Genomic DNA, 19,287 nt, shown 5'->3' with positions numbered 1-19,287 from the left:
CACCGAGCAAGTAAGAGATCGGCCTATTCGAACATGTTCGGTGTCTATAGGAGCTATAGCGCCCTCTTGATCAAGATTTAGGGGTTGAATCATACGTAGAAAATGCTACCAAATCACAAGATGGAGGATATGATCAATGCCGACATCATGACTGTATTAATGAGTGTTGGAGTATCAAGACCTAGTATGTATCTGCTCAGCAACAACTTGCTCCGCCATCATCTCACGGCTTAGCATCCCACCGTTTGCAAACCCAAGCATAGGCAGTTTTCAAAAACTGCTCTTCATCTTCATTGAGCCAGTAGTCGAATCCATGACCCACTTTCTCGCTGGGTCCGCGATCTACCTTCTCCGTCTCGGAGTTCCATGTCGGCTTCGTCTGCAAAGACTTCACGATACTCATATAGAGCATGTCATTTCCCTTGAAACGATCGCCGTAGAGTTTGGAGTCTCTCAGTGTATCGTAGAATTTTATAGTATCCTTGATGTCGCAATTCGGATCGTCCAATCCATGGAAAATGTGAATTGGAGGAAGTAGGTCTGGCACAACATCTTGGTAGGTATACTTTGCGCGCTCTATACCATCCATGTAATCGGTGTCTGTTGGGTCGGCCAAAGAACAGTCGCCATGCTTGCGTCGAAGAAGGTCTTTCCAAGTCTGGGCCATGGATAGTAAAAACGCGAAGGCCATGCCCTCTGAAGGCCAGCGCTCCGAGCAAGTTGGCACAACGCCTCTCTTCTCGAGTTCTCTGATTACAGCGCCAACATCTTTTGCGCGTTCCTTGACTTCCATTTCAGTGAACCATTGCCCCATGTATTGATTCTTCCCCTTGTTCTCCTCCTTATCGGCAGTCTTTTCCCAATCCCGCTTGTAATGCGCAATCATAGGGTAACGGAGAAGCGCTACCTTGATGGGCAGGTTAGGTCCACCCTTCGTCGCGTTGAGCCACATCGCAGTGACCGCAGCCTGACCACCAGCGCTCTCACCTTCCACATATACGCGATCTTTGTCGATGGTAAAAGTTTTCCGCGGGTTTTGATCGATTAGCCACTTTGTCCACTCCTTGTAATCGGGCTCAAAGCAGCCATCTTCTTTGTACCAGTTGAGGAAGTCGCTGATGCTTTTCACGATGTCCTCGTAATTTGCTTCGGGTGCAAGTGGGTAGTTTGGCGCAATGATGATGGCGCCTAGATCTTTGGCTTTGGCAATGGCGGTCTTGGAATACCAGGGGTGAAAGTCGGCAGCTCCTGTGCACTAGTGATTTATCAGCATTTTGTGAAGCGTGTCATGCCCGTAAAGCTACTCACGTAACCGCCGCCATGGAATAGCCACATCACAGGGGCTTCGTGTCCCTGCTTCATCTCTTGTGGAACGAGTATTGTTACCTCCATGCTCTCCTTGTCCCAGCGGTCAGAGAATGTATAGTCGGTTTTGAACAGGAAAAAGCCCTCGTCCTCGACCCACGTCTCCTTGCGGTCGAAAATCTTAAAGTTGTCTTCGCCATCGATAAAGATATCGGGTCGTGTCATTTCTTCGCTCGGCCAGGTATACAACTTCACCAGGTCTCTTGTGACCAGTTTGTAATGATCAGTGCTGTCTTTCCGTGCTTCCTTCACGATATTCAAGGCCTCTTCTGGCCAATTCCACTTGCGAGAATCCGGCGTGACCAACTCCTTCAATTTAGCTTCGCGTCCTTCGCTGCGCTTGAACAATTCTATAAGCTCATTCTCCTCTCCAGATGTCCACGTCGGCGTCCAAGTCATAATTGAGTTGTAGACTATCGTGGATCGATATGGGTGCGATGGGATTTTATTGAATTCAAGATTCCGTAAAGTTGTCAAACTCTCCGTTGTGCTGTCGCTGCTCGGTGTCGAAGTGCGAACTTCAGTGGATATGTCCCCAACTTATATACTCCTTATTGACTCACAGTTCCTCCCAGTCACCGCCGAAGACTTACAGTCGACGCATATAGCCACCAGTCAGCCCGCGTTCGACTCTCGAGGAGTCAAACCCACGTTGATGTGCCATGTCCACCAACTGCTCTTCGTACGTAGTGCCATGTGATCGTGCACGGCGGGAAGCCGTGCGTCGTGACTCTATCGCTCGGGTACCGTCATAAAAGTACTTCTCGTAACACGTTGTCGGGTGTGAAGTGTCACACTGGATCCAGGATCTCCGTTTCTCTCGGCATATAGGCCCCTCGTTGTGGCCGCGACCATGCCGTGGGGGACTGTATAACCTCGAGCCTCCGGTATCGCTCGTGGGTGTTTGTTCCTTTGTTGCCTGTCGCAGAGAACAAGACTTTGTTCATCATTCTTGTTGTAGCTGAGGTCTGAGCTTGGACCAACTATTGTAGCTTGAGTTGATGCAGATGGTGGCTGACGAGAAGGAGTATGTTCGCTATTTCGCATCACCTTTTCCAGTTATGAAGCAAGACGACAGGGCTGGTGACGTGTTTGTGAACAATCAATCACCGATTGGTTCTTCCATTCCAATGTGTCATCCGAACGTCACGGCCTTTCTTCCACCCAACACCCGCTTGGTCTGCGATACCGTGTGAGCTCGTAATGTAGCGAGAGGTATTATGACCGCAAAGTGTTCAGCTTCTAAGTCGCGAATGGAGCATGTGTGGCATACGAGGAGTTGCAAAGGTGATGAGACGTGAGATCCGACTCCGCATTGGCGAAGGTCGGCATGGGTGGTCAATGCTGAAGCTTCCCATGTGAGGCCCCACTTTCAGTAGACGCGTACGGGAGGAGCGATCTCTTGCGGATGGCGTTGTTTGGGTGTGACAGGCAGACTACGTAGCGTACCGTTGTGTAGGGAGTTCTCCGCATTCCACCGGACAATTAGTTCATACCCCAAAATGTATCTTTGTTAAGCGCAGAGGAGAGCAATCACATGACAGCATTACACATGAATCAGTTTAAGCGTGTGAGCATCTCACGCTGGGGTATTCATTCCTCGCTCAGAGAGCTTCGTGTGCTATTTACACTAACGAACGCATTACATAGTCCTATGCTAAGTAGAACTGGACCTTCAAATGATCTGACTAGTTTGGATCCGGATTTACGCAGTCGGGACAGCGCCAGTAGCGTAGCCTTTCTCGATAATCGGAGGGGGCTTGGGCACATTTCGGCGGAGAACCGTCTTGTTGATGAAGTAAGGCACCGACTGGGTGATCTCGTAGTGGAGGTACTGCTTGGTGGGCACACTGAAGACCTGGTCCAGTTCTTCAAGCGTGAGCTGCTTGGTCTCTCGGACGAAACAGAAGATCATAAACCAGGCGATCAAGTTGAGACCAGCGTAGAATCCGAAGGCGCCGGTCTGCGTCATGACTGACACCATACGAGGGAAGGTGAGCGACAAGACTCCAGCGAAGGTGTTGTTGATGCACACTGCCCAGGCCATTCCCTGCTCACGCTGAATGGTAGGGAAAACCTCAGCAGAATACTGGAATGCGACTGGCCCTTCTCCGAGCGAGTACATGATTGTGAAGAGGTAGATGAATAAGACGATCGGTCCGAGTTGAGCGGCTTGACTACCACTGTGGTTAAGGAGGGATAAACCGCCAGCCAGTAGGAAGATGCACATGAAGGGGAAGGTCTAGCACACAGTCAGCACAAGATTAGTCGCGCAAAGGTTGGGAAGTACTTGCCCACATGCAAAGGGTCCTTCGTCCCTTGGTGTCGATGAGGAACAGAGTAGGAATCGTGGAGACGACCTGAAGAGCTCCGTAGCCCAGAGAGGCGTACAAAGCCTGGTCATCGGTAAAGCCGACCTGGGTAAAAATGGTCGAGCTGTAGAATGAGATGATGTTGATACCACACATCTGCTGGGCAATCATGACAGTCGAAGCACCGTAATTGGCACGCCTAATTCGAGGCACGCGGAAGCAGTCCCACATGCGGTCGAAGTAGCCAGCTCCACGTGCAACGGCTAGCTCGGTCTCATAGATGACGTATGAGTAGTAGTAGTCGCGAGCAGCAATGATGGGGTGTGCGCGCAGTCTGGCCATTGATCGGTAGCCTTTGGCAATGTGGCCATGCTTCATCAACCAACGAGGAGACCTAAAAGTGTTTGTCAGTATATGCTTGATATGATTGAGCGTGATGAATTTCACTTACTCTGGGCAAAAGAAGATGCCAACCATGAGGATAAAGGATGGGATGAAAGCAGAACCGAGTTGTAGACGCCATGAGATAGCTCCAGTGTCCTTGACGATGACATTGGCGCAGAAACCGAGGAAGATACCTGTGGATAGGGGTTAATAACATATCGTCGACAACGCGGATGGTACAACTTACCAATGACAACCCACAACTGCCAGAACATGACCAGGGCACCGCGAATTCGGTGAGGTGCAATCTCAGCAGAGTAAATCGGGACAGTGGCGTTCTTTGCACCGATTCCAATTCCCATGATGAAGCGCGCAGCAAAGAGCCCTTGCCATGATTGCGCACAAGCGGAACCAATGGGGGTGGCAGTCAGGCAGATAGCGGTGACGAAGATTTCTCCACGACGACCGAGGTACTTGTTGAGAGGGTCGACGATGAAAGCGCCGATGAGACCAGCAGTCAAGAAGATGATGGAGTTGATAAGTCCGATGATCCATTCGCCCCTGTCCGATCCGAGAAGACCAAATTCTTCAGGGAAGGACAAGTTGGCTCCGTTGGATCCAGTCTGGTCCCAGCCCTGAGTGGCGGCTCCAATGGCACACAGACCAATCGAGTACCACATCATGGTGGGACCGAACCACTTGTGGTCGCGCTCGTAGATGAGAGCATCGCGCTCTTCCTGGGTAAGGTCGGTGAGCATTTCGAAGCGCTCAGGATCGCGCGCGATAAGGGCGGCCTTCCCGAAGAGGGCGGCGTGCTCATCCAAGCCATGGGTGGCAGCCCATCGCTCAGCAGCGCTGACACACTCGGCCTTTGACTGGCGGGTTAGAGGGTTCTCGATGATGTTGTGGGCGACAGATTCGCGGCGGGCGCCTGTATCAGCGATGTGCTCTGCGGTGGGCGTGTAGTGAGGCTCCTTCTCGTTGGCCGGGTCGTAGGCAGCTTCCTTCTCAGCAGAGTAGGCTACTTCCTTGTCAGGAATGTGGCTGACGCCAGTGTCCTTTGCGTCCATGGTGGAGTGGATGTCTCGCAGGCTCCGACGTTAGTAAGACAAATTGCAAGGAGTTGCGGAGAGCAGTGGAGTGGAGGTAGAGAGAAATGGCGGGGGAGATGAGCAGTCGATCTTATACCTGGGGGAGTTCGGAGTGAGAGGGAGGCCTAAAAGTGGAGCCTCAACGGCGCACGCCAGCTGTAAGAGGTTTCCGACAGGCACCTGGGTTTTTCCAGATTCTCTTTCACTGGCACCACCGTCGCGGCGGTCGAGCACCCCGGGATCCTGGCTCGCGTCAGCCATTGAGAAACAGCCTTGGAGGAGGGGGTTTCACGCGCTAGCGCTATCGTTCATGAGGATCCCCACTCCATCTCTCCCCATGGAGTAAGCCTCCCCAAGCGTGCTGCGGCTATCTTAGCCACGCTTAAGGCCTGGGGCTTGGCCCTCACCCCAAAGCTTCGCGCAGGCCGACGTCTATGACCTCACCCTCCGCATTCTCGACCCCATGTGATTCCGCTAGCTCAAGCCACCGCGTTACATTGCTCGGCTGTCTTCCGAGCAACCGTCACGCCAGCCCGCTCTTATTCTGGAGGTTGGTGAAGGGCGCTGTCAGCTCACCCTTACATGTTTACCGGTGTATCTTGCGTCGCACGGCGCACGAGGCGCAATCGCCGTCACAGTAGCGCGGCAGGTATCCCGTACTCGTGGTGTCCCCGTGATCAGTGCAAGGCTTCACGTTGCATGTGCTTGGTGCGATCGAGGTGTGCGGCTTGTTAAGCTGACGCTGCCCAGCTCCGATCGGCGCCCATGTTGCCCTTCCCGTCAGCCGCCTGCATACCGGCACATGTTGGCGCGACCACCGAGGCAGGGAGCAAGGCGCCATTGTACTGCCGCCAAAGGTCCTTCCCGTTGTTTCCTTCTCATAAATGTCAGCCCATCCCAATCTCCGCCAGGATCACGACTGCAATCTATCTGGAGAGGTGTTCGACAAGTCCAGAAAATGTAGGAAGTCCATCGCATTGTCGCCTCAACCAATGGACGACGTCGGTGGCAAGCCTCGACGAGACCAGCGAACTCGATAGCGTACGCGCGGCGATGTCTTGGGCACCTTGAGTCTCCTTGTCCCAACAATCCAAGCCCTCGCCAAAGCTTGGGACGACATCGAGCCCGGCCCAACTGTCAGAATTGTGGGCTTACGTCTCATTCGTAGCGATGCCTTCTTGTGGAGACTACTCCAAAATTTTCTCCAGGTCTCTCCAGGATTCAGCGGGTCAACACACAGACCACGGAAACACTGCTCACGTGCCTGTGTTGCAACCTCGACCGCGCAAGACAAAGAAGATGGGATGCGCGGCCGACGAGCATGCCGGTGCTTTTGCCGCAAACAGAGGGACCAGGTACCGTCTTGCGAGCAGAAGCAACCCGCGGCTACCGGCTGTGGCACAGGGTCGCAAACGGTAAACTCATTTTCCCGGTCTTTCCTTAGCGCATAGAATCACACATATTCACAGATCACTAGTCTTTCCAGCGTCTGTTAACCATCCTCGCACTATATAGGCGCGATATGCACTTCGTGTCTCGAACCCATGAGGCTCTCGTTGAAGTGGGCCTCGGTCGATTGCAACGCTAGACATCGTCCGATACCCCACACCATGGAGCCGTCATTCTCCACAACCTCCGGATTGCCCACTTTGGACGACTAACCAGCGATTTTTCACTAATCACACTCGAGCCTCATCGAAAGTTACTCCGACGCCCTACTAGTTCCCGCTAGCCGCAACGCTGCGTTATCGATTTCGGACATGACCGACAATACTCTAAATGCAGTCACTGAAGCTATCGCCTTCTCACAGCTCTATCTGCATGCTCCAGACCTCGGCCAGGCGGTGTGAAATCGAGAAAGAACCTTCCAAAAAGTAATGCAGAAACTGGTACTACACCCAAGCCCGTCCGCTGCTTTCGGGGTTCGCGTTCGAGGGACTATGGGTGTGTACATTGGTGGGCTGGTAAGTCGATAACGGTGGTTCCAGTCCGGTGCTTCTAACTGGTTGTGGAGAACAGCTGATGTGGGCACACACGCAAATTGAAGGCGTACCGAATGCGTGTTGGTTGGTTGGTCTGACGGCTACTATTTGAGCAGGCAGCAATTCTCAGCTGTAGTATACGACTAAATGCATTGCAGGGACGACCGAGCGATGAGTTTTTTTGAAATGAAGGCACTGGGGCAAGCTGTGAACAACAGTACTTCTATTAGTCATAACCCAAGGATCGAGCTCGGTAAACAATGTCCATGGTCTACACCATATCTCCTTGCGCTCATTTGGCGCTGCCAACGAAGCTTTTATGTCCATTGGAGTGCGCTACTCTCGAACACTCACACAGGGTATCATTTCCAAGCTTGAAGATTTCCGTCAACGCCATACTCGTGACCTTGCAAATCGTTCTCATGATACAACATCGCCATGCTGTCCCTTACGGAGTATACAAGATATTGTCTATCGCGACTTGGGATAGTACTAGAGCCTGCTTCACCTCGGCTGTCAATATGACATTGCCAGTGAATATTTACAGCACTACGAGCGACAATGCACGGACCTTGAAGAACTCTCACTGCGCGCACTTTGCATTTGGGTTTTCTATTCCGAAAGTAGTCGCGCATTCTGTATGGTAAGCCGAGCATGGAGAACGCCCAATTCGACAAGAATAATCTCATAGATTCTGGAGATGATATGAAACTTCAAGTAGCGCAGCAAATTAGCGATCGAGACGGCGATAATGCTGTCGAGCTAAATCAGATCTCCTCGGCTGTGAGCGCAGACATATCCAGATCCGCAAACATCCAATATAGCTCATCTGCAGGTACTACAAGATTGAATGGGTCACAGGCGACTTTTCTAGAAGACTACATTCACCGCGCATACGAAGACATGCAAGGATTCTCCGACCCCTCGCCGCGCATCTTCACCAGATCTCCAGGACCTGAGCTCCAACGCGGCCGGGAGAACCGTATTGTAATTTACCCCGGATGTTTCAATCCACCACATGCAGGTCACGCCGCGCTTCTCTGGCACACCTATCTAAACACGGATGCGAATACCATCGCAGTCATGATCTTTGCTCTCAGTGACGACTGTCTAGATTCCAAAGATCATGTTACTGACAACAAGGGTAAAGCGTTCATACTCTCGCACTACCAGCGCCGCGAACTCTGGAAAGACGAGGTGCTAGGGAGATTCGCGTGGGTATTTCCAGAGGACGATGACGACAGGTTGGACATGTTTATGGCAACAGTCAAGCGGTTAGCGAAGTTGGGTGGCTTCAAAGTCTCCTTTCCAACGCTGTACGGAGGCGACCACATCACCCAGAAGAGTATGGCCAACGGACTGTGGGGTTGGGATGGCAGGACGTGCGTTAGCAGCGATGTCACACGACCCATGGACTTTGTGCCTGAAGACGGCAGTGGCCTGCTACAGTTGGAAGAATGTGAGAAGTGGAAAGAGATGAAGAACGAAGGCCAAGAATGGACAGGCAAGGATAATGCAACTCCAGATTGCTGGCCGCGCTGGCCGTGCTGGCATTGCGCCAAGATGCGCAAGGTCTTCCCTGAGGGTGTCCTGAAAAATGGGTCGTTCTCGTTCGGTAAGTCTCCTTTCCGGTGTTGCTCGGTCGTACCTTGTTGCTAACGTATGTACAACCAGACATAAGGGCTTCAAAGCACCCGCTCGCGACTATCTTAGCCCATTGTCACTTCACCAAGAACACACTTCAGTGGACACGCTTGACCCGCAAACGCGGCTACATCATCTTCATCCCTAGCAATCGGAACGCCAATCCTCCTTCTCCTACGGCTTGTCCCACAATCAGTGCCACGGCGATCCGAGAGTCACTTCTGAAACTTGAAGTAGCGACGCAGCAGTTTCGCGACGAGATCAACTACACGGTACCAAACGGTGCCTTACTTTGCATATACATGGGCTTGGACCGTCTTTGGAAGGATAACGGAACCTATGAGCAGTTGATAGGCGGCAAGCGTTGTGAGGACGATTTATGGTTGGAAAAACTGAGGAAGAAGCAAGCACACGAGGATGGAAATAAGCTAAGGCGAAGGTCGTCATCTCTTTGAAGGCCATGCCGCGGGTACTTGGAATTGATCGTCTATGCGCGCATCACCGAGTACTTCTAGAATAGCCTTGAACTTTTCTAGCATCTTGCATGCATGACTCCCATAGTCCGATGTCCATGACCTCACCATGATGCGCGGGCCCCATGGCCCTTGTAGAGCTTAACCTAGACTTCTTCCGCACCCTTAGTCGACTGACCTTTCTTCCGCTCTTCCTCTAGCCGTGGCACTATCATCTTCATCGCCACATTATTGTTCAACCTCCTCCGAATGCCCTCATCGAACACTTGGAATATCCGTTGCGTGCGCGCGCCAAACTCGTCAAAGGTGATTTCTTCGGTCCAGAGCTGCTCCATGACGTACACATATTCGTTCCAGTTGTCTGGGCCTAGAAGCAATGTTATCAGCGATTGTTCCCTAGAGCTTCGAGCAATGAGCAGTTACCAAGGGCTTTTTGTGTGGCTACCAACTCCAAAGGTACGACGTAGTTATACCTCGGGCATGGTCTCACAGGTTCTGGTGGAATCGCGGACGATACCTGCGGAGGCGCAAACAACCCGATGGGAGGCTGCGCGCTGGCTTTTTGACCGATGTGAGTATTCCCCTGGCTTTTCAGCCCACCAGCTGTGTTATCAACCTGAACTCCATCGTCTAGTCGTGGCCGTCCTCGCTTAGGGGTACCCAACGGCGGCGTATTGAAGGACTTTTGCTGGCGTACTCGACTGCCTTGTGAGGGGCCGGGAGTTACCTTTGACTGACTCGTGGATCTCTGTTGCTTCGTTGGCGGTAGCTTTCTCGCTATGAATGGTGAGATATCATCTGGAGAGCGAGCTGCCAGCGGCGCCTTCCTCGGTACGTTGTTCGATGGGATACGACTACCGTTCCAGCCTGTCGGAAGCGGTGCAGGCGAGACATGAGCGTTGTCTCCCTTAGTCAGAGAGTTGTGACGCTGGTCAGCGGAGTTTGCATGACCACTGCCTTGCGTTGGTGTCGCAGGCTGTTTTAGATCGATGCTTCTTGCGCCAGTGTTTAGGTCGACGTTGTGTTCATTGCGCGACATGCTGAACGGAAGTGGGTGTTGTCGGCGTCGGGCTGTTAGATCAGGATATGAATTCTCGAATGGATAATTGAGATGCGGAAAAGAAGGCCAGTGAGGTGGTGCCATGGGAGGCAGGAAGGCCTGGCCGCCCGTTGCATTTCGCTCGAACCTGGCTGGGAGATTGGCCGGCAACATGTTTGGGGTAGGACCGACGAATGGTCGGTGTTGCGAAGGCATTACTGGACCTGACAGAGGTCGCTGTCGCGTGTTCTTGATCTGCTCCTGCGCCATGACTGGGTGTGATGGGTAGAAGTGATGGGGCTCGACCGAGATCGTTGTCGAATGGAAAGAGCGAGGTTGGCAATACTGCGCGGCAACGTTGCGACAGCACTGATTGGGGAAGGAACTTTCGCGTCTCGCTTCCAGATATTCAGAAGTATAGGCAGAAGGAAGAGAGAGATTAGCGTAGGGAAATTGGAGGTGAGGGGCGCTTGCTGTGTTGGGGAGCAGAGCTCAACCTTGAGGAAGGTGCCTTCCATGTCAATTATGAGTGTTACGTCACCATAGCTAATCTGGAACTCAGTTTTCGCTAGCTTTTGATCTTTTGATCTAAAATATATTGACCTCAACTCTCTCTCAATTAAGTGAAGGCCCAGGATCAATCGGTGTGCGAGGAGATCGATGCAGCACATGGGCAGCTATCACTCCCGTGCGAGCCACACCAAGACATTTCGGATGCAGATATTGATTTGCTGCTCACTCGACATACAGGCCTTAACTACAGCGTATTGATGTGTTCCCCATACGGAAAAAACAAGATGTACAAGGCTTTTACCTGCTGGACATTTTTCACCTGATTGCAAACGACCGATACCAAACATCTTTTGCGGTGATATCATGAAAATTACTATCCAATACACCCATCATCATCGTTGCGTTCTATATGCAGGTCTAGGATAGTTCTGGTCTGCGGGATGTATCTATCTACTCAAAGCTCATGATGTGGGTATGGCCGCAAACACACCACGAACAATGAAGTATAGAGCCTTTGTTCGACACATGGTCGAACTAAGACAAGGAGCATGCACATAAAAAACCCCTGAGGCTTTTTTGCGTTCTTGTGATTAAAACCAGGGCTATCTTCGGTACTGCGCAAAATAACTTTGGACCACATACATGGCAGATCCGCTGGCTTTACCTGACGGCTCGACGCAGAAACACAACGAGCTATTCAATGAATTACCTAACGATAATGTGCGGCGTGCGTATCTGTTGTTCTACGGGGGATACAAGGGCGGAATCAAAGAGGCTGGTGTGCTTTCACGAGTATGGAATAAGATGACATCCGCGGCGCAACAGGAATACATTAACCGTGCCACATCCGGGGCGGTTAGCCATGCGTCAGATCGCGAGATTGAGAGCAGAGAAGAGTTGTCTAGGGATGATCCACAAGAAGCGATTGAAGAAGGCCGTATGCAGGCAAAATCGGGGGCCCTAGAAGATAACGTTCGCGGCATAGATGGCCCGTTGCATGGCGTAGCGATACCTGTTGAGGCTAATAACCCAGAAGTATCGAATGATACGGAATCGTCTGGTTACGAACCTAGTGATGGCAAGATCGCAATAGCAAGGGTCGGTCTTACCGAAGCAGATACTGGTAGAGCAGCACCTCCCCATACAAGGAAAAGAGGCCACGAGGAAGCACATGACAACAGAACGCAGGCATGGCAATGGTGCAAGACACTGATGGACACCCGTACTAGATTTAGTGGGTCCAGAAAGATGCGCACAGTGGTATGCTTGTACGTGCTATGCGACGAAACCGGTAGGATATTGAAAGTTAGTATCTTCATCAACCCCTACTTCGCTAAACATTGCTGACATCAGCCAGAGGAAGGTATGCAAGAGGATACGTTGTGGCTCGCAGAAAATGGTGGATTTCGTCGAAGATGAGTACAATATCAGTCAACAATTAGAGCTTTGTAATCATTGCCATCACATCGAGGCAGCCTCTCAACAAGAGAGTACGCTGACGTATCGCTTGTACTCCGATTACGCGGAGCACGGAGATCTGGGCGAACTTCTCAAAGTTTATTACCAGGAAGAGAATTTGGATAAGCAAGTACCTGAGCAGTTTGTCTGGATGGTCTTTCATGCGCTAGCCGATGCCATATGTACTCTAAACACGGGGTTGTGCGGAGAGACGCTCGACGAGGACAGAGCGGCGGAAGGAGCAGACAATGGCCCAGAAGTCAGAAGGGGAGGACAAAGGACAAAGAAAAGAAAGCGAGGTGGGAACAAGCCAAGGAAGAAGTTCACAAGCGGCATGGTGCACTTGGATGTCAAGCCAGCGAACATCTTTCTCAGTACCGCTAAGGAACCCTACCTAGCGTACCCAGAATCTCTCCTTGCTGACTACGATGTCGTCAAGACGATTTCACCAAGCACGGATGCTTTAGAGGGTAGGAAAGATTGGGGTACGAAAGGGTTCCAAGCCCCAGAGATCATCGTAGAGGCCGCGCATCATCATCCCGTCAACGCTAAGACAGATGTTTGGTCGCTTGGGATGGTCATCTGGAAACTGATGCATACTACGCTCGGTAGAGAAGCTTCGGATCAGATATGCGAGGACAGCATCAAAGCTTCGTTCCGATTTGCAGAAGGCAACACGTTCACATCGACAGACATTCCAAGTTACGATGCGATGTATTCCAATGTCTTGCATCGACTAGTGATCAACTGTCTCCAGATCAACCCGCAAAAGCGACCAGGTTACGAGACTTTGAGGAAGAAAGCGAAAGCGGAGTTTGAGAGATCGCAAAGGCGGTTAGGCCCGGTCTTGTCGGGTGATAAAACGGGTAGTGATATTGCCGGTCACCTCCGGGTTCTCAGGAAAGAAGAGTTGGAGTTTAAACTAGGGGATATGTTTGTCGAGCCTTTGAGCAAGAGGAGAAAAGCTCAATCGCACGTCGAACAAAATGCCGATGTATGACATATTTGACCGGCATTGCCAGATCCTTTCCTCGAGGAACGCATCGGCGCTTGCCTAACTCCAGTAGAAAATGTGACGCGTGTAGTTGTTGTTTGTTACAGGAGCCCGATAGTTTATTTTCGATGGGATTCCAGTGGTTCGATATAAACCGGCGATGGGTGCATCCTGCGCGACGTCTTCTTTTTCTTCTCTCTCTCTCTGTCTCATTCTGCTCTGCTTGATTTTATCAGCAGCATACATATTCGGTCGCCGGTGCCCGCTCCAACACAATTATCGCGGTAAGGAGCACGGCACGAGCCGAGCTTTAACCAACACGCTAGTGTTGGTTTCATCACTGCCTTTCCACTGGCCAACTTATTGGACAAAGCGCCCCGCGTTTGCCTAGATACTCGGTGTTTGAGACTTCCAGGGTTCAATCTACGGGCAAGATCATTGCCGCAAAAGCGTCGTATCGGCTTTTTAGTTGCAACGCTCATCGTCAATCGAGTTTTTGATTACTGTTGTCGAGCTGAGTAAAATGGCGACTACAAGCATGTCACTGTGCCTAGTCTTCTTCAGCCTGCTGTTTTATAAGGTCCGGAAGCGCCAAATGCAGCGCGAGGTAGGCGTGTTTGCTAGAATGAAAGATGGCGTTGCTGACAATCACCAGGAAGAAGACCGATATGCCGCGCAGACGGGGTGCAAAGCACCGCCCAAGTGGGCAGCAAAATGGCCACAGGGCTTGGATCTGCTCCTCAAAGCGAGGCAACATGCAAGAGCGCAGACCATCCTGCAGTTCTTCGTGGACATAGTGGACTCTAGCGGTCCGACGCATGAGCAGCAGCTGCGTGAGTCTTTGGAGGCACAACAACACTGCGGAGTTGACACTGCATAGTCGGAGCTCGGGGTATCAATACGGTTGAACCACACAACATCGAAGAAATCCTCTCTACCCAGTTTGAAGGTTCGCCAAAACCGCGTAGTTAGGACACGCACAGGCGTTGACATTTTCGTAGACTTCAGTCTTGGGCTTCGACCCAAGCACTTTGCTCCATTGATGGGAAGCGGGATTTTTACCCAAGACGGTGCAGCATGGAGCCATTCGCGGGCGCTACTCCGTCCCCAATTCACTTCCAATCGCTACCAGAATTTCGAAGAGATGAAAAAGTCGGTCGAAAGCCTCATCGATCATGTTCGTTCCGACAGCATTGTTGATCTCCAACCGTTATTCTTTCGCTTGACCTTCGACACGACGACATTCCTGCTTTTTGGCAAAACATTGAGCTCTTTGCAAAGCAGTGACATTGCTGGACAAGAGTCTGAGTTTGCAGCAGCCTTTAATTTGGGACAGGATTACTTGTCACATCGTGGCAGGCTGGGAGAGTTGTACTGGCTTGCGAGTACTCCCGAGTTCTGGCAAGCTTGCAAGACTTCTCATCGCTTCGTTGACGACGCGATTCAAAGAGCACTGGACAATGCGGAGAACACGAAACAAGAGAAAGTAGAAGCCGAGGACAGGAAGCATTATGTGTTTATCGACGCGCTCATCCAAGAGACTCGGAACAAGAAGGAACTTCGCGACCAGTGTCTCAATGTTTTACTGGCGGGCAGAGACACAACAGCATGCTGCCTCACCTGGACCTTGCGCTTGCTGGTCCGTCACCCTAAAGTTTTGGAAAGGTTACGTTCGGAAATAGAGGCAGTAGTAGGCCTCGGACAGCATGCGCCTCAGCCAAGTCGGGTGGATCTGAAGAAGATGAGGTATCTTGATCTCATTCTGAAGGAGGTACTTCGCCTCTACCCATCCGTGCCGGTCAACTCTCGTGCAGCATTGAAGACGACGACACTTCCTGTTGGAGGAGGCCCAGATGGAAAGTCGCCGATATTGGTCAGGAAAGGCGAGGCTGTCGGTTACTGCGTATACGCTATGCATCGACGTACAGACATCTACGGCGAAGATGCACTCGAGTTCCGCCCTGAGAGGTGGGAGGATGGATCACTGTTGCGAGATGTGGGTTACGGGTATCTTCCCTTCAACGGCGGGCCACGGGTTTGCCTGGGTCAAGAGTTTGCCCTGCTGGAGGCGGGATATACCGTAGCGAGGTTGGTACAAATTTTCCCTTCCATGACTGTTCCGAAGAATGACCCTGTTGTCCCTACTGGCCGGGAAAAGCAGACCTTGACGTTGGTAGTTGCTTCGGGAGATGGATGCCGTGTACACATGCGCTCGTAGATCGAGACAAGTCCTCTCTCCAGGGACGCTTGTGCACTCTGAGCAGTGCATGGTCTTAAACGTATTCCTGCACCTACGCGTGGTGGTGGTGCGCTCTCTCTTCGTTGTTTGGGTATATAGTCCGACAGAGGCCTTGTTCCGACGTCAAGGTCGAGATGTATGATGATTGTGTGTCTCATGTTTCCATAGCTTCCCAGCTGCTAGGTCCACGTATATCCGCATCGCGCAAGAGGAAGGGCGTGGCATTACCCATGCGGCGCATGTGATCGGCGAAACAGCAGCGTGCTGCAAGACTGTACTCGTAGCGTGGAGGGCATAACGGCGAAGTTGTGGAGGGCTGGGCACGTGGCAATCTTGGTGTGTCGTGGACGATGGTCTGGACTATAAGCGTCGGTCGAGGAGCGCGATACTGATTTGTTGCAACAGTTTTATGGCGGAAAACTCTCGAAAGTCGACGACCGTAAAGCTTGAGTAGGGAGTGAGCTTGCTATGGTTATAAGTCGAGTGAGTAGTCATCTATGTGTCATAGTGAACCGCGGAACAAGACCGGGGTAAGGCCTCGTTCGGAATGGCGATAGCCTCTGATTCTCGTGCTTAGCCAGGCGTTGTCAGGTCGCATGTTGGAGCACATGGTATGCTAAGCGGTTGTTGAGAGACTAAACACGTCCGACGGTAGGAGGGATGCATAGTAGTGGCGACTTCGCGTGGCGTGTCCCACGTGGGAGATGAGGAATGCATATATCGAATCCGCTATCAAGCATGGCGACGCATAGTCGCGACTGATTGTACACGAGGCGCGCGATTGTAAGAGCTAAACATCGATTGTGGGGTCGCAGTCGATGCCGGGTCCATCGAGCTAAGAGCGCGTTCCGCGCTTCGGACGCGTGTTTTAGCGCCAAGCATGGCACATCTCCGTTCTGTCGCTCCCGGTCACCCTCAATCCTTCGTCCCCTCGCGACCAGCTGCCCGAACAAGTTGCGACCGTATACTGTGTACAGCTCGCTGTCACATCCGTTTCCGAATCGACGAAATTCCTTCCGCGATGGCGCCCTCGATCGTTCCTGGCCTCGGCAAACTCCCCGCCTTCACGGTGCATTGATTGCTGCATGCGTCGCTTACTGCATCCATGGATGTAAGGCTCCACTCTAGATGGCGTGGCAGGCCTTGAGCAACATACCCACCTGATCGCGGCGCCTGTCACAAATGTATCGCCTTGCTCAGCCCGCTTTGTGAGGGGGAGAGAAGGTTTTACTCCGGCTGTGCTTCATGCATCGTTAGCACAAAGCTCATGATATCCCGCTTCTAGATCACGCTACCCTATCGTCGTGCGCTCGTGGAGGAGTTCAAAAACCACCGTCACAGTCGTGCAGGAACCTGGTTGTCACTTGTAGGATCCGCACATGTTTTCAGCCAGAGTCGATTGGATTCTTACTATCGATACTACATGCCAAACGTAGTTGCTTTCATAACAGCTCCGACGGGAATGCCACAACAGTCTTCATGGGTTACTTTATGAAAGGCCCGTCGCACCGAAACTACCACACAACGCGCAGGACACGCATGGCAGGATTTACGCTTGTAGGGGCACATATTTCGTCGCGCCAATAAACGATACGTGGCAGCGTGCCGCCCCACGCCGCCTATCTCACGGGTAAGATGCGAACTGTATTAGTTCCTCTTGAGTTAGCAACTGTGGGGAACCTAGACTCAGCATGGTAGGCATCCAGGGCCTTGACGGGGCAGATGTACCAGAACGGTAAGTCACCTCTGCAACGTAAACGCCCCGTCCCGCATGGAATGGTTCAGCGGGGATGCTGGTTTTCAGATCCCTTGAAGAAGTGCTGTACCCGTCTTGTTCCCACTTGTCAATTCGACTTGAACTTCATTCTAGCCCCAATGGCTTCCAGTAACAGCAATCTTTACTCAACGACCAAGTATCTGGCTCAAGTACGGACCCAGAACACCAAAGTTCCAGGCGGCAGTCGCTCAACCACGCTATCCGGAGTCAAAGATGCCGATTTCGTTGCCATCGGCCTTGGAGGCGCAAACATGCTGGCGATGCTGTGGGCTATAGCTATGGGCCGCCGTGCCGTCGGTGTTGAACTTCGCGGCGACCCGTTTCTAGGAGTGCACTGGAACATTCGTGAAGACATGTACCATCAGCTGGGCCTTATCGACAAGATGATGTTGGATCGTTACGGACTGGACAACCTCCCGAAAAGACTGGATGGAACACTGCTTAGTCTGGCAGATTTGTTCTACCATCCCATGACCAAATCTAGGGACATCATACCCGGAGCTATCATCGAGGGATACGAGAAGGAACTCCACATGGTGGGCGAAATCCATAACATTGAGTACATCGACGACCGCTGGAAGAATGGCAAGCCGCATCGCACTGTCACCACCGTGCCTCCGCCCACTATCCCGGAGCACCCGTGCCCGACCAAAATCCGTACCGATATGCGAGAAGTCCTCGACGGACCTTCGACATGGCAAGCTGCGGCATTCTCCATCCAGCTTCTTCTCCGCCGCTATCTTGAGGCGCTCGAGAAGATTGATCTCAACGCTAGCAAGACGCCCAGATGCCGCCTCTTCACAAAACATCGTGTAGTACAGGACGGAAGTGGTCTAGTCCATCTTCCGTGTGGTCGCGTCCAAATTCGGATCGAAGAAGTTACCGAAGTTCAATATCACAACGACCTCCAACGAATCCGCACGCCAGGAAGCGACTTTATCGATCTTGGGGTTCCAGAGCTGTTCAGCGTCGCCACAGGCATCAACTGCCGTGAAGCAGAGCAACTAGGCTTCCAGCAACACGACGTACAAGTAGACCATGGTGACGGTCAAGGTGCCAAAGTAGCGCAAGCAGACTTCGTCGCTGGCCAATTCAATATACTCGTTGACGGACGGTTGCGTCGTCGTATCGCTTCCGAATTTGATAAGCATGGCAATGAATCATGGGTACGGCAGATTGCTGTAGGCCACGAAGGCGACCCAAGGGTCTCCTGGCTCATCGTCGAGGTACCTGAGTTTGTCTCGCTATGCCCAGTTGAGCGCGGCCTTGTCGGTGCCGAGACCAGCAAAGACTCCGCCGAATACTTTGCAGCCTATCAACTCCTCCTTTACGATTACTACATCTCGCAAGCCTCTCTCGTCCTGGAAATCTCGCCAGACGAGCTCCGCCGAGTCGCCATGGTCTACGGCCCCAAACCCTTTAGCCTCGTTGAGCGCATTGGTGCTGACGCCCGCGTGGCCACTAATGGTGTCGTGGCAGGCGATTCATTCGGCAACGGCCACTTCCTCCATTCAGCAGGCGCAATGTGTGGTATGATCGGCCATGGATATCGTTTCCTGGAATACTGGCAACGCCGCGCCGCCGCTCACTGCGCTGAATCATCTATCCGTCTTCTTGCAGACCGGATCAAAGCCGATACCGAAGCGCTACTAGAAGTCAGTGCGAAGGAGTTCAGTCAAGCGATTCCTAGCAACTTTGGTGCAGAGAGAGGAAAGAAGGTAGCTGCTGCAAGTGGTATTGCGGAGGAGAAGCGAGCGAAGGTCAGTGCGAAGAGAGGGAGGAGATGGGATCAGGCGCCATTGAATCCGACGGATTGGAGGAGGGTGTTTATGCGGAATGGAAGGACGTGGAGTGATAAGCTGCCGAGGATTGATGAGAGACATCCAGCTTCGAGGGCTGAGAAGGCGAGGCTTTGAGTCTGAAAGCTCCAGCATACCTAGCAAATGTGACTCTCAGTATGAAGACACTTCGATGTAACACATCGTTTATCACCGTAATTTGTGTGCTAACTCGTAC

At 52.1% G+C, this 19,287-nt stretch overlaps 7 protein-coding genes across 7 annotated transcripts; 4 read left to right on the top strand and 3 right to left on the bottom strand.

Annotated features, from left to right (window-relative positions):
- Positions 1 to 223: 223 nt before the first annotated feature.
- J4E87_005872 (uncharacterized protein) lies at positions 224 to 1,764 on the bottom strand (the record flags this gene model as incomplete). The annotated part of the gene is made up of 2 exons (XM_049377477.1): positions 224 to 1,255; positions 1,309 to 1,764. The coding sequence occupies 2 exons, from the start codon at positions 1,762 to 1,764 to the stop codon at positions 224 to 226; spliced, it is 1,488 nt and encodes a 495-aa protein (XP_049232518.1).
- A 1,306-nt stretch (positions 1,765 to 3,070) lies between these two features.
- On the bottom strand, positions 3,071 to 5,131 carry J4E87_005871 (uncharacterized protein; the record flags this gene model as incomplete). The annotated part of the gene is made up of 4 exons (XM_049377476.1): positions 3,071 to 3,607; positions 3,660 to 4,071; positions 4,129 to 4,255; positions 4,309 to 5,131. The coding sequence occupies 4 exons, from the start codon at positions 5,129 to 5,131 to the stop codon at positions 3,071 to 3,073; spliced, it is 1,899 nt and encodes a 632-aa protein (XP_049232517.1).
- A 2,906-nt stretch (positions 5,132 to 8,037) lies between these two features.
- J4E87_005870 (uncharacterized protein) lies at positions 8,038 to 9,233 on the top strand (the record flags this gene model as incomplete). The annotated part of the gene is made up of 2 exons (XM_049377475.1): positions 8,038 to 8,749; positions 8,809 to 9,233. 2 exons carry the CDS (start codon positions 8,038 to 8,040, stop codon positions 9,231 to 9,233), a joined length of 1,137 nt encoding a protein of 378 aa, XP_049232516.1.
- A 164-nt stretch (positions 9,234 to 9,397) lies between these two features.
- On the bottom strand, positions 9,398 to 10,290 carry J4E87_005869 (uncharacterized protein; the record flags this gene model as incomplete). The annotated part of the gene is made up of 2 exons (XM_049377474.1): positions 9,398 to 9,618; positions 9,912 to 10,290. 2 exons carry the CDS (start codon positions 10,288 to 10,290, stop codon positions 9,398 to 9,400), a joined length of 600 nt encoding a protein of 199 aa, XP_049232515.1.
- A 1,155-nt stretch (positions 10,291 to 11,445) lies between these two features.
- On the top strand, positions 11,446 to 13,261 carry J4E87_005868 (uncharacterized protein; the record flags this gene model as incomplete). The annotated part of the gene is made up of 2 exons (XM_049377473.1): positions 11,446 to 11,926; positions 12,279 to 13,261. The coding sequence occupies 2 exons, from the start codon at positions 11,446 to 11,448 to the stop codon at positions 13,259 to 13,261; spliced, it is 1,464 nt and encodes a 487-aa protein (XP_049232514.1).
- Positions 13,262 to 14,399: 1,138 nt separating this feature from the next.
- Positions 14,400 to 15,473, top strand: J4E87_005867 (uncharacterized protein; the record flags this gene model as incomplete). Its single annotated transcript, XM_049377472.1, has 1 exon — positions 14,400 to 15,473. The coding sequence occupies one exon, from the start codon at positions 14,400 to 14,402 to the stop codon at positions 15,471 to 15,473; it is 1,074 nt and encodes a 357-aa protein (XP_049232513.1).
- Positions 15,474 to 17,369: 1,896 nt separating this feature from the next.
- Positions 17,370 to 19,187, top strand: J4E87_005866 (uncharacterized protein; the record flags this gene model as incomplete). The annotated part of the gene is made up of 1 exon (XM_049377471.1): positions 17,370 to 19,187. The coding sequence occupies one exon, from the start codon at positions 17,370 to 17,372 to the stop codon at positions 19,185 to 19,187; it is 1,818 nt and encodes a 605-aa protein (XP_049232512.1).
- Positions 19,188 to 19,287: the final 100 nt, after the last annotated feature.

The sequence above is a fragment of the Alternaria ethzedia genome (genome assembly GCF_023757985.1).
Source record: "Alternaria ethzedia strain BMP 0044 chromosome Unknown scaffold_13, whole genome shotgun sequence".
Classification (NCBI taxonomy): domain Eukaryota; kingdom Fungi; phylum Ascomycota; class Dothideomycetes; order Pleosporales; family Pleosporaceae; genus Alternaria; species Alternaria ethzedia.
Note: the sequence above shows the minus strand (reverse complement) of the source record. Positions and strands in the feature narration are given on the sequence as shown.